Below are 17,273 nucleotides of genomic sequence, written 5' to 3' on the forward strand. Positions count from 1 at the left end.
TCAGCTTTCCCCGAAAGACCAAAAAATTTCAGGTGAATAAATCCAAACCCAAAAAAATGGGGTGCAGAGCTGAAGGGTGGGCTCACAGTTAGCCCAGCCCTCAGTTCTGTACACACACACAGCCAAGCTCCATGTGGAGTTTGCCTGGGGTGGGGACAAAAGACACATAGACCTGGCAGGGAAGAACTGAAGATGGCACTGTCTCCTGGCAAGGAGACATCACAAACTTCACCTTTTGTCCCTGCCCTAGCCAAGCTCCACATGAAGCTTGGCTGGGGGGGGGGGGGGGAGAAGACTGAAGAGTGTGCTGTCTCCCAGTCAAGAGACAACACGATCTTCAGTTCCTTCCCCACCCACCGCCAAACTCCACATGGAGCTTGGCTGGGACAGGGAGGAACTGCAGATTGTACTACCTCCCAGCTGGGAGATAGCACAATCTTCAGTTTTTCATCGCTGCAGGTTCCAAAGTCATGGACTTCAGAGCAGGCGGTGATGCTAAACAAAAAACTGCACCGTTATCATAGCTGCCCACTCTAAAGTCCAGGACTTGAGACCCTGCAGCGACACCAGAGACCAGCAGGTGAGGTGGAGGAGGGGGTTTAAAAAATGGCAATGGGGTCAAAGCAGCCCCAAATAATGCCAAATAAATTTGGCATTATTCTAGGATCCTCTTTTCGGCTCCCTTTAATTGCCACCATTTTTTTCGGTACAAACACACACACACGGAAAATACCAAAAAGGTATTGGGGGGGGGGTTTCAGTTCAGCATACTGATACGCACACCCCTAAACTACACTTTCCAACCCTTAAAAGGAGTTTCATAAGAGGAAGTGACTTCATTAGTACACAATTTCTACCAATGGCTTTCTGCCCTAAAACTACATAGCTGCCCATTTAAGGACCTTAAAACTAGTGACATGCCTTTAAAGTTATGGCCTCCCAGACTAAAACATAGAGTGAGCTCCTTACGCAAGCAGCACCAATCAATTTTTAAAAGGTGTGACCACTGGAAATCAATATGTTTTACCAACAAATTAAAAACATGCATGAAACCTCTTTAAATCCAGCAAACACAGTCAGACTCAGCGCCACCTTGAATGTTCCCTGCAGAGCTATTCAACTGCTAAACACCTCAGGGAATATTTATAATAATGCTTCTTTCAAATCCTTTGACGTTCTCCAGTGTGAAAATGGACTTCCCGGCAGTCAGACAGAAAGCACTATCAGATCAGACAGCATTTGAGAATGGCTTGAGGATAAAACTAAACCAAGAACCAATCTCATATGCCATCTGTGATACAGTAATTCTCCTGGTGACTCTGAAGAATTCAATAATAGTGAAAAAGAGGATTCATTTCACGTTTGTCAGCTGAGGATATGTTCGCCCAGAGAGAATACGGACAGTTTTGAAGCACTGTATTCCTCAATTTATCTTAATTACTTCACCTACAGAATGTCTAATACAGTGGGCTTTAACACCTATCGAATTTGAGAGAATATATACAAATGGACAATATTTACATTCAATGCAACTGTCATATGTTAACCATTTCAAGCCACTGAAAAGCTGAGACATTTGCTTAAACTTAATTCAAATATACAAGTTCTAATTGAAGCATTCCAGCATAGCATATAAACCACAGTTTGTCACATTCCATTTTAAAATCTAAAACATGCTCTTCGCCTAAACTCAAATCTGCTGAAAAATGTAGCAACCCTGAAATATAAAAGATGTATCCTGTCAAAACAGGTTGCCTAGCCTTCCTCTTTGACGGAACAGTTGTTGGATGAATGATCATTATTTAGCACAGGTAAAACTATTTCGGGGTGACTGAGGGGACATTAGATATTAACTGTGTCTATACTTAATTGTATACATCCTCACTAGGTGCCTTTCTTCTCAAATTCTATGAAGGATGATGTTTTCAGTGATCCCATTTCCTTTCAGTGGTCATCTGTACATTGCTTCTTCCTTTCAGTGATCACAAGAAGCCAGGGAAGCGTTTATTGCAAATGACCTGCAGTTACAACATCCATTCCATGCAGATTTGCACTACTTAAAATTAGGCAACAGGGAAAACTTAGTAGAGTTTTGTATGGTACATTTTTAAAGAGACCGAACTACCAAGTTCCTCTGCCATAAATACACTAGGTAACTTTAGAGCCTTAGGCATCCCTCACCACCACCTGTGACCCCAGTGTGCGGTACTGGGATACTAATCTATCCTGCAGAGCTGTTGCGATAAAGATAATACATATTTAATGCTTTGAACATTCTAAACAACCATTAAAAGGTTGTCTGAGATCCTAACAGAGCTATGTACATCAACAGCAACTGCCCCCACTCCCACCACCAAGGATACAATATTTTTGGTCCCCTTACAAGTCATTTGATACCCAGGAACATCATGGTATCTGAAGAGAGAAAGCTACAGTGAGAGGTAGGAATCAGTTAAAACAAAAATCACACTCCCCCTCTTCTGCAAGCAGAAAGCTGCTAAGTATTAATATGATTATATTCCACAGTGAAGTTCTGTCCCTGTGAGAATACGAAAATCCACAAATGGGCCAGGCACAAAGGTCAGGCAGGACTCTGCGTAACGAAGAGAACTGCCAGGTATGCAGAAAAATCTAAATTTCCCCTGTAACCCCTCCATACTGGGGGGGGGGCGCTCAGACAAAGAACTGCCAGGACTACACACAGGTAGGAACCTTTGGGGAAACTCAGTGCAGACGTCTTGATATTCAATGAGGTTTCTAAAGCAACTCAAATGGTGATCAAACTCTCACTGGACTCCCTCCTCCTGAGAGAGTTTGGGCACCATTTTGGTTGTCTTAGCAACCTTAGCAGTGAGTGAAGTATCCCCCTAGCATTCTGCCGCAGGGCCTTGACAAAGAGTTCAGTTCCCTCAGCCAAGTAGTGGGTGTCAGATGGTTGTCTTAGTAACCACCTCGGACAGCAAGGCATCTACCTCATGCTCGGCAACAGGGCCGCAGGAGAAAAGGACAGGAACGATGTGAAAGATGGGATGGTGAGGGGCCAAAGGATGTGGTTGTGAAGGGAAGAGTTAAGGAACGCAAACTGAAGGGTTGACTTGACATGAACCTAAAGGAATGGGGGAAGTAGGATGTGGGGTCTGGAGGTAAGGGATGGGGAAAAGAGTGAGTGAATTAAGGGGGTGCTCTAGAGGCAGTTGAGGGGTGATGAGAGGGCAAGAACATAAAAACAGGTGTTAAAGGGAGAGGACGATGATAGGGAGGGGAAGGACAGGACGCAGTGGAAGGAAAGACAGGAATGATAAGAAAAGATGAGAAAGGTTGTCAATTGCTGTGTGCTCATTTTTTATTAAGTTTTGCGCTATTTTTATTAAAAAGACTACTTGGAACTTATTCAGAAAAGCAATCTCAAAATAGAAACTAGTTCTGCCTGAAGCAAGAACTCAAAAAGCAGCCTTCCCCTGACCCCATTTACCGTAGCAAACTTTTTTTGAAGCTGAAAAGATGCTCAAGAGCAGACTGAGCTATAGTTGAGGGCCTTCTATTCCATATCCCCCCTCCAAACTCCCACTCTGAGCGTCCAGGCCTTTGTGTATGTTTACAGTGAACATACTGTGGATCACAGCCAGAATAGTCAATAAAATAAAGGATAATTCTATGTATAAATGAAGAAGGAGGTGGGGAAAGAACCTCAAGACAGGGATAAAAACATATGCATCAAGAGAACTAAATCAACTTAATATCAGTGGGAATGAGTTAAGAAATGCAGTATAACATGTTTAATGCAGGGCAAACATGGAAGCCTGGGTTTTAACACAAGTGATGTTACAGAGGCTAGATTACTCAAAGGTAAAGAAAAGCAAATACTCGAGAAAATTTTACATTTTCTTTTTTTTTTAATTCCTTCACTTAGGCCCCTAATCAAAGTAAATATGGATGGACTATAGATATAAATTTCTGGGATTCCAGAAGCTATTAAGAAACCAGGGCTTTCTTTCCCCTTCCACCCCCAGGAAAATACAGAAATACTGGGGAAATTGAAATATATCCAATATTCCCTTTCTGATAAAAACTTATTTTACTGCATCATGTATATCTTAATCGACATATAAAGTTGTACTATTTGCCACATTTATGAAATGTACAAGTATAAAATGCTTAAGTGTTCCGCAAGGAAGACTGGGAATATACACCCTGTGCTGCCTTAGCAAATGCACATTAGTTTTTGCCATAAGAGAGGCAGGAAAAACTAAAAGGTAAAATAGAAAACAACTTCTGCAGTAAACAAAAGAACGTGTATTATTCAAACAAACAGTAGGACTTGCACCATATTTGGATATTGAGGTAAACTTTATAACACTGAAAACACTGAGCCTTTCAAGGGTGTATTATCATCATACACATTGTAGCATATTAATTTTAGGCAGAATTAGTTACATTTAATTTTTCCCCAATATCTTTTTAGTTACATTTAAACAATATATTTGAAAACAAATTGTATATATCTACAGAATCCTCTAACACTGTAATTCTTCTACAAAATCATCATACTATGAGTAAAGTGAGTAAAACCCGGTCTTAAAAAGCATTCCACAACAAAAACCATTTCACTGGAGTTGCTCTCAGTGTTTCCCAAAATTTAAGAGCGGTTAGAGCGGTTCCTCAGTGGAACAGGCTTCCTTGGGAGATGGTAAGCTCTCCTTCCCTGGAGGTTTTTAATAAGAGGTTAGATGGCAATGCTGATTCTATGACCTTGAGCAGATGATGAGAGGGAGGCCATCTTAGCCATCTTCTGGGCATGGAATAGGGGTCACGGGTGTGTGTGTGTGGGAGGTAGTTGTGAATTTCCTGTATTGTGCAGGGGGTTGGACTAGATGACCCTGGTGGTCTCTTCCAATCCTATGAGTCTAAGATTTTTCCTTTGGGAAAAGCTGCAGGAAAACTTGGGGGTGGTGGAGCTTTGTCCAATTTTTCTAGGCCTTCACAACTCTAGTAAAAATGTTTGTGGGCTAGTAACTATCATGCACTTATTTACAAGAATGGTTGCCATGATACAGCCTTCCATTCTACCTAGGTATGCTCAAACTCCTGTGGGTTCAGATCACCGCCTAATCGCCAGGTGCAAATATGTCACTGATTTACCCATGATCGGATAGACTGATCAGTAAGCCATGTTAACAGGGTGGGGGTAGGGCGGCTGCACAAGAGCACTCACACACACTCAGCTTATGGGCATTCATGTTGTCTCTCACACCCCACTGTCGCTACAGCACAGATGTTAATTATGCAACCATATTTAAATCTACCTACCAAAACAAATTAGTTTTGAAGTACATTCTACCTTTTGTTGTTCTCATTAATGAATTCTGAGTATAGCCAGCTAGCGTGGTTTTACTGCTTACAACTTATCTGCTCTGAAAAAAGAGCTCAGCACAGAGGTCAGTTACCCGAAAAAACAGAGATGGATTTGGAAGAACAAAGGAGTTGGCTTAGTATGGTCTCCACAAACACATTACGGTTGTACTTCAGCTGCTTAAAGGTGGACTGGGAGGCCAAAACACCCTGGAAAGATCTCGCTCACCCCCCAGCCACAATCCCATCTTCTAGTTGGAAGAAAGGGAAAGGACACCAATCATACGACCTAGTTGGTCTTCTGTCTCAATTTTGTACATAATTTCTCTTATTATGTAATACTGATCAACTTTGCTAATGAACGCTGCAGACTGCAATTCTATGCATGCTTACTGCATAACAACCAAGCAAACTCAGGGTTCTCAAGCCATCATCAAAGACAGTTGGTCTCATAAGAGCTCGAAGGAAGTGCATACATTCAAGGCTTCAAGACAGGATGCTTGACAATTCTGGCCAATGCGTATGTGTGAATAGGGTACAGGAATCCCTAAAAGACTAGCCAATCGCTCTGTTATACCAACTGTGTCTACGGTCATTGTTAACACTGACACATCTGTAATTTTGCATAAGCGAGCACCAGTTTCCTTTTATTCTCAGGTTCCTTTCTTCTTTTCAAACCACAGATTTCCACTTCATTAAATGCTGTGTGATTTTTCCTTAGTTTATCTTATGTTTAGAGTGCATGGTCTATTAGATCCCTCCTAACCCTCAGGACATTCCTCAAAAAGTTTAATTGCTTAATTGCTCCAATTTATATGATTGTATTTGACTCAAGCATTTCTTCTTTTCTTTCCCCTTCTCTCACTTTGTTGTGCTATCTTAAATAAATGAGCTAGATATGAGTCTAGCAGCATCTCACAGTCCAAAAAGATTTTGGGGGTATAAGCTTTCAAGAGTCAAAGCTCCCTTTGTCAAATACAAGTAGGAAATCTTGTTCTTTTCGAAGGCGCTACTGAACGTGAATCTAGCTCTTCTACTGCAGACCAACACAGCTACACTCCTGAAATTTGAACAAATGGTGAACTTTGAGGCAGAACATTGTGATTTCTGATCTTTCTATGTAGTACTCAAGCTAACATAGATGCATGACTACAATAATATCATATTTATTCAAATCTATCCATTTCTAATGCTGTCTTTTCCACCAGCCCAATCACCTAAAGTACCTTACAAATTTTAAAAGCTCTAATAAAAAAATTAAGCAAGCAATTACATAATGCACTATACAAAGAAGGTGACAAAAATCTTCTCAATTCCGGTTTTCAACTAAGATGCCTCTAAACTCATTGTTTTGGGGGGTGGGTGGGGCGTGGATCATCAGGAACCGCATGAGGGCAAAGTGGAGATCTGCAGTGAAAGAGGGGGGAATTGGTTGAATCAGCACCCTCTTATGCACACGGAAATGCCATTCCATCAAAGGAACTGCATGATTAGACATATGCCGTTGTTTCTACTGCTTTGTGTTTTTGCTTCGGATGTTTTATTTTTAATGTTACATGCTGTCTCAGGCATTTTTAACAAAGGCAACGAATGAATACTTTAAACAGTAAATAGTTAATTTGTTCAGCTGCACAGGATCCATGAACTGATTTTGGATGTTGGTCATGCAATGAATGCTTCAGAATACAAGGCTTTTGCGCAAGCAGATGAACTTCAGCTGAAGAGCTTTCAAGAATTTATTTGAGACATCTATGGGGTGTTAAAAAGAGATGCTTGAGATTCTTCTCAATATGTATCCAGAGACTCCACCATATCATTTGGCACTACTCCAGAACTGCTCATATGTAACCCAAAGTTTCTGTGGCACAAAGTGAAGATGCAGAATAGCTTGGAAACAAACATGCTCCGCACAAGGGAACTGCATTCCACTTACATATAATCATCTTTACTCTCCCACTGACACCAACAATATGGCATCAAATGAGCTGGGCAAATAAAAATAGCTTGCAACTCTGCATGTTTGAAATATTAAAGAGGTTGGGTTCCTTTAATTCTCCCACCCTAGTTTAACGTCTTGCTGCATATCTCTCTCTCTCTCTCTCTCTGATTAAGCTCAACTGAACATTTAAATTCCATCAAGAGCATTAATTGACAATAAATCCTTTTGGGTCATTATATCAATCATCTTCCAAACTCAGCTGCACCAAGCAAGAATACACTAGCTAAGCTAGAAAATATTATTCATGTGATAATCACGGCACATTACAGACATCTCTGCAGTTGCGGTTCACTGAACAGCTAGCAGCATAAGCTTAGCTTCTGCACAATGCTGCGCTAATTATATGGTATGCTGGCTGTTATTTCCTAGGACTTAAGCAAAACTATAATGAAAATCTTATTGTACAGATAAGAGTAGGCTATATCCTGTTTTTGTTTACAATTGGTCCTGCTGGATTTTATGAATGTAAAATTGTGGAGGAGAAAAGGGCATGGTGTTGTGGGGGGGGGGAGAGATTTCACGTGGTTCTAACAAATATAAAGGGGGGGGAATCCTTAGCTGATGAAAAACATTATAGCTTTCAAAACACAGAAGAACGATTACTAAATTTTAACACCCTTAAAAAGAACGTCATCTATTACAATTAGTTCCAACAACATAAGGGATGCACAGATCAGGATCCACCAGAAGACGGCTGGCCGATTTCTGGAGGACTGACAAATGCCCACTCTGGGATCCTTGCAAATCAAAGAAGAGGCAACTTCCTCTTGCTGCTCCCACGTGCAGCATCAAAGTAGGTGGTTGGCCAGCCACGTGATGCTTTTACTTCATGGGGGCTAGGAGGAAAGAGAGTTGGCTAGCTGAAAACAACCGTGAGCAAGTGACTCCTGCCTTACCCCCATATCCATTTTAGAATTAGAAGACATGTTGCACATGGAGGGCAGGCACTGGCACTATGAACACTTACTGAGTGAGGCCAGGAAGGATTAAGCAAATTCACAGGACCTCCATGTTCACAAGCAGTATGCCTCTAATTACTGAATTTTAAGAAATGTGCAGGCTCCCAAGCATGATGTTTGGCCACTGTAGGAGACAAAATGCTGGACTACTTACGTATGGATCTGTTCCAAAGGACAACATTTATTGCTTAAGCAAAAGTGCAGGATCGCTTAACACAGATCGATCTGTGTCTCAACTGCGATGAGATATTGAGCACGTATTCTCACTTAGTGTATTTAAAACACCGGTGGCAGTAACAAAAATAAAGTAGCTGAAGAGTCACCAGTGTGCAGAGAACACCCAATTCTCCCCCCTTCTTCTTTTTATGCAATCCAAGGGCAGCGAAGTGTCATGCTTGTCCTCAATGGCACCTCAACAGGCAGGAGAACCTGTCACACGGTGTTCCCCTTTTTGAGCACCCTCATCATCAGGTGCCACAAGCCCTTTATTTACTCTTCTTTACCCACTCAGCTAAAGTGCTGTCCCTTTAATGCAGGGGTGTCCAAACTTTTTTCAAAGAGAGCCAGATTTGATGAAGTGAACATGCGTGAGGGCCGACCATTTTGCCAGACATTTTTAATTAAATGCAAATTAACTATTTTATGCAAAGTTTTTTGCAAACGGCATACTTATTATGCCCATAACCACAGACTGCACCACAAAAACCATGGCTACATCCCTTCCTTTCCCCAAAGCCCCTTTCAGCTCACCGGACGCCCCTCAGCTTCTAAATCTCCAACCTTCCTTCTGTAGGGAGGGAGCAGGAACTCTTCCTCCCCCGTCCCCCACTCATGTGCCCCTCTGGGACTGTCAACTCTCTCCCTTCAACCATGCTGGGGGTATTCTGTCCTCCCTTCATCTGAGCCAGGAAATAAACTGGTTTTCATTCTCATGGAGTCCAAGATTCAAACACACTGACATCTCCCGTGCAGGGAGGAATGTGGAGTTTTTCTCCCCATGAGAGCCAGTGTGGTGTAGTGGTTAAGAGCGGTGGGGTCTGATCTGGAGAACTGGGTCTGATTCCCCCACTCCTCCACATGAGCGGTGGAGGCTAATCTGGTGAGCTGGATTTGTTTCTCCCGCTCCTACACATGAAGCCAGCTGGGTGACCTTGGGCTAGTCACAGCTCTCTTAGCCTTACCTACCTCACAGGGTATCTGTTGTGGGGAGGGGAAGGGGAGGGCGATTGTAAGCCACCCTTAAGTGGTAGAGAAAGTGGGCATATAAAAACCAACTCTTCTCTTCTTCTTTCCTTCTGACCTCTTTGCTCTCTGCAGACTCGGCCCCATCTCAACCCGCCTCATTTTCAAACACGATACATGCCAGGAGTCATTTATTTTCCCCATCCCTTCTTTCGAAGCAGCCACTTGCCTTGGAGAGAACCTGCTGGGGGTCTGACTCCAAACACTCTCCGCCCCCAAATCCAGCCCCCTCTCCCCCCTGCCTTTCCTTGACTCACAATCCCCCCACTGAAGACCCATCCAGTGTCTCCTCTCCTCCCTCCCACCCACCCTGCAAATCTGGATCCCTCGCGAGGCCTCCGCAATGCAGGGAAGGGGCTGCATCTCCCCCCACCCCATACTTATGCAGAGAGGAAGGAGAAAAGAGGGGAGCCAGACGGAGCAGCCTCCCCACTCCCAGGCTTTTCGGTGTTTGTGTGTGTGTGTGTGTTGGGGGGTGTCTTTCCTCTCCCGGATTGAGGCCAGCCTCTGATCTCCCTTGCATTTCCCTTCCCTGCCCCCCCCCCGCCACCTTTCCCACCCTCGAGTCCCCCCCAACCCATCCTCAGGATCCCCCTTGACCCACTAGGGAGGAGCTGCTGCTGCTTTTCCATGTGTCAGAACAACAAAGGCCGCGTCCCCATGCGCGGGCTCTGGGTAAGAAGGAAGTGGCCTCTATAGGGTTTCAGACTCGCTGGCCTTCATTTCAGGGGGTGGGGCTGAGACAGCCAATCGAGGCGACCCTCCACCCAAGCGTTGCCCCCTCGGTCGGGGATGCAAAGCACAGGCACAGCCCCCACGTGCCCCCTTTTCTCTCTCTGCAAAACAGGCTGGGGGGCCGTATCAAACCGGCCCAGGGGCCTCAATTGGCCCCCGGGCCGGACTTTGGACATGACTGCTTTAATGTGAGCCTGAGGTCCCTTCCTTATGTGGGGAAGCCAGTCTGCTGGCCCTGCCTCACCCAGGGACAGCTCTGCTGTGTTGCTCTCTGCTGCCTGGTTCTCTTAGTCTCCAGGCCCAGAGCCTATCCTTCACCGAGAGCTGTCTCTACTCTTCCCTTGGGCTGCCTGAAAGTAAGTCTTTCTTTGGCCTGCCCTGGGCAGCCTGCTTTTTTTCTTGCAGTCCTCCCCCTACCAAACTGGGCCCACCTTTTTAACAGGTTCCAGCCTGGGGAAGAGGAATCTGCTCCACCTGCCTCTGCCCCACCCCCACCCTTTTTTGAATTCAGTGGGGTGGTCGTGGAGGGCACAGTTCTTGTGGCCCTCCTCCCTCCCATAAAGATATTCCACTTTATTTATTTGGGGCGACACTTGGAGAGTGTTTGGAAGCTGCAGCTCATGCAGAATGCTGTGGCTGGATTGTTGGGTGGGGCCAGCTATCGGAAGCATGTGACCCCGATACTACAGTAATTACACTGGCCACCAATCCATTCCCAAACACAACTCAAGGTGTGGGTTTTGTCCTTTAAAGCCCTACAGGACTTGGGACCGGGGTGTCTGAAAGACCATCTTGTCCCATATGTTCCTGTCTGGGAATTAAGATCACAGGGAGATGCCCTCCTGACTGTCCCATCAATCAAAGAAGCTCGTTCGGCAGGTACACAAGAGGATCTTTTCAGTGGCAGCCCCAGGATTATGAAACAACCTCCCCATGGAGGTATGCTTGGCCCCCTCACTTGCAGTCTTTAGGAGGCAGCTGAAGATGTTCTTATTTAGGACAACATGTGGTTAAGTTTACTACAACACTCTTGAGTTGTGCCTTCAAAATTTTGGTTCTTACGTTTTTCATGTATTTTATTTTATATATTTTATCTATGTTGTCAACCACCTTGAGCTCTGTAAGAAAGACAAGTGGCTAATAAGTGTTTTAAATACGTAAATACATTCCAAATAGCCATTTGGAGACAGTAATGGGCTGGATGAGGATTAGCACAATGAAGCGCAATCCAAGTAAGACACAGGTGTTGTAGGCCCATCAGACCAGGCAAAAGGTGTATCACTGGTTCTTGATGGGGTTGCCCTGCCCACCCCCAGATTCAGTATGCATCATCTTAGGGGTGCTCTTGGGATCCAGCTTTGCATATGGATGCTGAAGCAACATCTACTGCAAGCAAAACTTTTTGCCAGGTTCAAATGGGAACCAGCATCCCCATCTGGAACAAGATGATCTGGCCATAGTTATCCTATACATCAGTTTGGTTTCAACTGAAAGGGACTTCTTTGTGGTGCTGGGAATTATTTTCCATGAAGATCTGTCTGGCACAGTCTCTACCATCATCAAATGCTGGGCCAAGTCTGCCTTCTTTTCCTGAACTTGTAATAACAATTAGTTTGGCAGTTTAGTGATGTTTTCCACTGATATATTGTGATTATAATGGGTTGTAAACTGCTTCAAGGGCTTTCTTTTAAGTCCTTAAATAAATAAATCTGTCGAACCACTACTCAGCTACAGTACTGTATCTATCTCTTTTGTGATGCCCTGGCTAAAAAAGGATGCTATGCCAGGCATGGGAGACAGAATCTAATTCAACACAGTTTGTCAATTTTGCTTCATTTTGAAAGAAAGAACAAATTTTTGAACTATGGGTTGGGATGTAAAATATCACACACTGGCCTTTGCACACACAAGCCACCACTTTTCGTGCTCTCCATATCAACCCCCCTATCCCCCCAAGGTACCAATGAGAATCAGGGAACGCTCCAGCGCAGCATTCAACACAAAAAATCCCAAACCCCATTCACACATGGAAATTCTTTAAACATCTGGCTTTTAGGATCCCACACGTGGCTACTCAGCAGTGTCAAAACAAGAAAAATGCTGACACTGGAAACCTACAACCAAGGCTCAAAAATAATCAAAAAAAACTGATCTGCACCAACCAAACAAGAGGAAGTCAACATCACCGGCATTCCTAGTATTCCCAAATGCACCTCAAGTAAGAGGAGCTGTGTTTGCCATGCATTCCAATGACTTCCCAAATGAACAGGAAATTACATTTCAGATATCAAAAGAGCATTGCCTGTTAGCAAACAGAAAGCCACTGAAACGACCAAGGAGACTCACCAAGCTCATTGAGACTCTGAGCAGCTTTTGTTATCTCCCGGCTTCCTCCCTGCAGCTGCCCTTGAAGTCTCTTGCTGAGATACAAGATGCGTATTATTCTCCGCAGCAAGTCACAGGCAGCCTTGAGAGGGAGAACATATTCAACATGTTGCATTATTACACAGTTTGAAGCACTGGCTGTGGAAAACACTGCACACTTCTGCGCTTACAATGCAAGCTGGATCACATTACAGTTCAGTTCTGGGCTTGATAGCATCTGTATATTATATGAAATATAATACATCATATTATATGAAAGGAAACATGTGTGTGTGTCTGTGTATAAGTTCTGTTGCAGTTGGTGCTGTATATTGCATGATTACACACACGTGTGTGTGTGTGTGTGTATGTGTGTGTATACACACACACACACACACACGTTTCCTTTCATTGAAAGAATGTAATGACAAGCTCTCCTGTAGAGATAAGGGCATTTAGTCATAAATACACAATGAGAGAACACGAAAGCTGCAGTGCTGCTCTGTTAGAACCATTAGGAGGTTAGCAACTAACTTCAACACAAGCAGAACCAGACTCCCAAACTTACAGTTTCTCTGACAGTAACTACAGTTACTCTTATTCAGTGTCAAAGCCCAATGTCTATCCTTGACTTGTGTGTGCAGAATTGCTCAAATCAGTACAATGTAGATAATGGTGGAAGAGACGAGGGCATGGTGTTGCTTACTGTTCACATTAGGATGAAAAACAAGTATTTTTCAGAAGCTGGATTAAAAAATAGTAATTTGGATCTTTTTATTTTCATGCTTCACAAGCACACCAAGTGGTATGGGAGCCATTTCTTGGTGGTGCTGTCACTCACCACTTTGGCATGTATGAACACTGCAGCCAATACAAGAGTGGCTGGTTACATGGGCCCTTCCCTTCTCATCAGCAACTTCCCAAGTGATGCACAGTCGCATAGATAGTACCTGTTGCTCAGGCCCAGTTAATGCAATTACAGTATTTATATCCAAACAAACTATGATGGGTAACACCATGGAAAAGCTGTTCCCCTGTGTGAATATAGTCTCATGCATTGGGGTGGGGTCAAAACACTAGAGCCTTCTGCAGTCATTTAAAAAGCATTTTCAAACATAGATACACCTGCAATGCCAGCTCTCTAAAGCTTTTAAAGAGATGAGAACTATTAGTTTTCCTCTATAGGTTTCCACAGTGTGAGATTCTACACTGGAGATCAAGTCACATATATGTTTGTGCACATAGAATTACAATACATCAGTAAAACTGGCAGTCACCATGAGGATCCCTATATATGACAGCTGAAGCCTAGACTGGGTGTGGGGAGGGAATCTCTGGGTTTGGCATATAAGTTTTATAACATTTATTTAGCATGTTATAGTCTATACATTTAAAAAAACAAATAAAAAAACAAAGAAATCTAAGGCTTGTACTTCATCTAAAGGTGCCCAGTGGAATAAACCCTCTTCCATTTCATAAGATTTCTACATAATCTGTACTCCATATAAACTGTGAATGTTAAGAATGCAGTTTGTATACTACTAAAAAAGTATCTGCAGATTTTTTTCTCCAAACATAAGATACAAAAAACCAAAAAACATTTTTCAGCTCAGTGCAGACGAGGGCAATTGACACAAGGCAGTGAAACTGCATTTCTGGATGACTTAAAAAAAACCCAGCTGAATTACAATCTTCAGGAGTTCCAGAGAAACCAAAACATGTCAAAGAACAGATCAAGCAACACTAAAATGTTAGGGCAAAGAGACTTCAGCCTTCTGAGTGACTCCATTGAAACAGAACATACATGCATTAAGGTTGCTGTACAAGCCAAATTCCTTCAGTGAAATCCAAAAAATAGTTAAGCTTTGCTAGTTCTGAGCTACATCAGTTTCAGAACGCAGGAAACAAGTTACATTTTCAGTACGCCTAACCTTCAGGAATCAAGAGGGGACTACAGCTAAATAATAATAATAATAATAGCAAATACAGCATAATTGAAATTTTAGGAAAACAACTTTCTGTAAAATTGTTCTGTGAACACATCATTAGATCCAGTTCAATATTTTTGAGTAATACCAACAGTCTGTGCTTTTTTTTTTTTTTTTTTTGGCCAACATCTTAGAGTAGCGAAAGATCAGAAAGTTATCTCCCCCCATGTTGAACTGCATCGTCAGGGTTAGAGGACCCCTGAGAATTGAGCAGGGTGCAACACAGGGGGGCTGCAAGTTGAGGAAATTTTTGCAGAAGTCATCTCTTTCCTTCTTGCAAAATCTCTTCCACGACCAAAGCAACAGCTCCATGCAAGTGTGGGGAGGAGGTGATTTCTGCTGATTAACCCTTCCTACTGCAGCTCCCTGAGCTGCATCCACCCTGTTTCTCTCCTTCAGAAGCAGCTTTTCAGCAGATAAAGGAAGCTGATTGGGGGGGGGGATCCATTTCGTGAACTCAAGCCCAATAAACCACAAATGCATCCAATGAACCACAAATGGGAAAAGCATGTGAAACTGTGAAAAGATGAAAAAACATGATTTGGACCTGTCTGTACCTATTATTTCATTAACCACCAAACTTTATTGATTCGGCAATCAGACAAATGGTTAAGGAATTAAATGAAGGGAAATTAAAATTATTCTTCCATATTTGTGCCCCACAAGTCCTGGACAATCATTTTTGAGCTATTGCAGTTGATCAAAATCTAAATATATTAAGGATACTATCGGAGAGACTGTTTCCATAATAACTCTCCCCAAATCACTTTGATTGAAACAAGCAATAAGGAAAAGACCCTGTGCAGAGTTTGCTCTACAAATAAGTAATGAGAAGCTTCGTTTGGCTTACCCCCCCCCACCCCCCACACAGACTGTTGATGTGTTCAGAACACATTCTCAGTGGTTTCAATTATTTATTCTGGGAGTGTGTCATTGGACTTTTCCCACCCTACATTAAACAGTAACCATAGCAACCCTCTGCATTTAGCCACAGGAAAGACTATACAGTCTGGCTACGATTAATTCTTGTCCGTGGATCAGCTCCTACGTTGATACTGCAAGAGCGCTTCCTAAGAAACACTTCTGCTGTTCTCAAAATTATTACATTCCTTTCTGCAAGAAGAAATGCTTCCTGCCTGCAGCGCTGGCAAATTCATAACTCTCTGAAATGCTACAGCTGAACTCACTATCTTTTTTACCACCAAAAGAAAGGTATTGGCTGGGGAATAGGAGACTAAAGACAAGAGGTAGCTTACCTGAAGCCTCGCTAACTGTGCAGTACGAGACACTATTTTATTGTAGGGATCGATAATTTTGGCTCTGATCCTAATGAAAAATGAAAACATATTTTAGAAATCTTGGTGAAATGCAAGAAGTTAATGTTTCTATTTATATTTGAGAGCTGACATACCGGTCAACGGTGCTTTGTAGGGCACCTATTCTCGTCTGCATCATCTGAAGAACACCTGTATGTGAGATTGTTAAAATGGATTAAAATCAGTATTTCATCAGCACAGATCTAATCTAATGGCTAGTTTAATTTGAAAAACAAAGGCAGCAATATTTCAGATAAAGCAAAGAATTTCAGAAGATTCTGAGGTTATCCCCACCAGTTTTATTAATATGTATAACATTTTCTTCCTATAACATCCTCAGCATTATTTTTACAGTCTGATTCTTAACCAGTTTATTCGTGTCTATTTATTCCCACTGAATTCAATGGGGTTTTGTATGTTTAGGATTGCAGCCCACTTCAATGGGATTAGAAGGGTGTAACTCCATTTCGGACTAGACTGTTAATCAAAAAAGCCATTATGTGTGAATGCAGCCAGTCACAAACCACTCCAATTTGGCTTCTGCACTCCCTCCCAATATTGTAAATATGCCAAGACTGGCAGCCAAATAATCCAGTCTTGTGGATGCACTTACTCAGAAATGTCCCCCTGAATTCAATGGGACATTCCCAGAGAACATAAGAACAAGAGAAAAGCTATGCTGGATAAGACCAAGGCCCTTCAAGTCCAGCAGTCTGTTCACACAGTGGCCAACCAGGTGCCTCTAGGAAACCCACAAACAAGATGACTGCAGCAGCATCAATGCTTTTAAACATGGGGTTGCCACTAAAGATAGTTCAGAACCTTCTACTATTTCAAAATGCAGCAGCAAGATTGCTATCTGATATAAATCACAAGTACATATTTAACTGGTGCTAAAATATCTATGTTAGCTACCAAATTCACTTCCAGGCTCTGTTTAAAGTGCTGGTTACTTATTTATTTTACTTCATTTATATTCTGCCTTTCTTCCCAGTGAGGACCCAAAACAGCTTACATCATTCTGCTCTCCTCCATTTTATCCTCACAGCAATCTTGTGAGATAGGTTGGGCTGAGTGTGTGTAAATGGCCCAAGATCACCCACCAAGCTTCCATGGCAGAGAGGGAATTTGATCCTGGGCCTTCCAGATCCTAGTCCAATACATTAACCACTACAGACCATCATACACTCACATGAAGCTGCAGGATAACTGAACCATCAGTTTGTTGGGCAGCCTGAAGGTTAGAGTTGTAAATATAGAGTTGTAAATACTTAGAAAGAAATGCGATCACTGATAGTCAACACGGGTTTCTCAAAAACAG

General features: G+C 42.8%; 1 protein-coding gene across 1 annotated transcript in view; it reads right to left on the reverse strand.

Annotated features, from left to right (window-relative positions):
• Positions 1-17,273, reverse strand: part of COG5 (component of oligomeric golgi complex 5) — a 194,855-nt gene that overhangs the window by 168,816 nt on the left and 8,766 nt on the right. The window contains exons 4-6 of the mRNA XM_056846477.1: positions 16,048-16,102; positions 15,893-15,962; positions 12,631-12,751 (exon numbers count right to left, since the gene is read on the reverse strand). Coding sequence (XP_056702455.1) covers positions 12,631-12,751; positions 15,893-15,962; positions 16,048-16,102 — 246 coding nt within the window. The remainder of the gene's footprint in view (positions 1-12,630; positions 12,752-15,892; positions 15,963-16,047; positions 16,103-17,273) is intronic.

This window comes from Euleptes europaea, chromosome 3 (genome assembly GCF_029931775.1).
Source record: "Euleptes europaea isolate rEulEur1 chromosome 3, rEulEur1.hap1, whole genome shotgun sequence".
In the NCBI taxonomy this organism is placed as follows: domain Eukaryota; kingdom Metazoa; phylum Chordata; class Lepidosauria; order Squamata; family Sphaerodactylidae; genus Euleptes; species Euleptes europaea.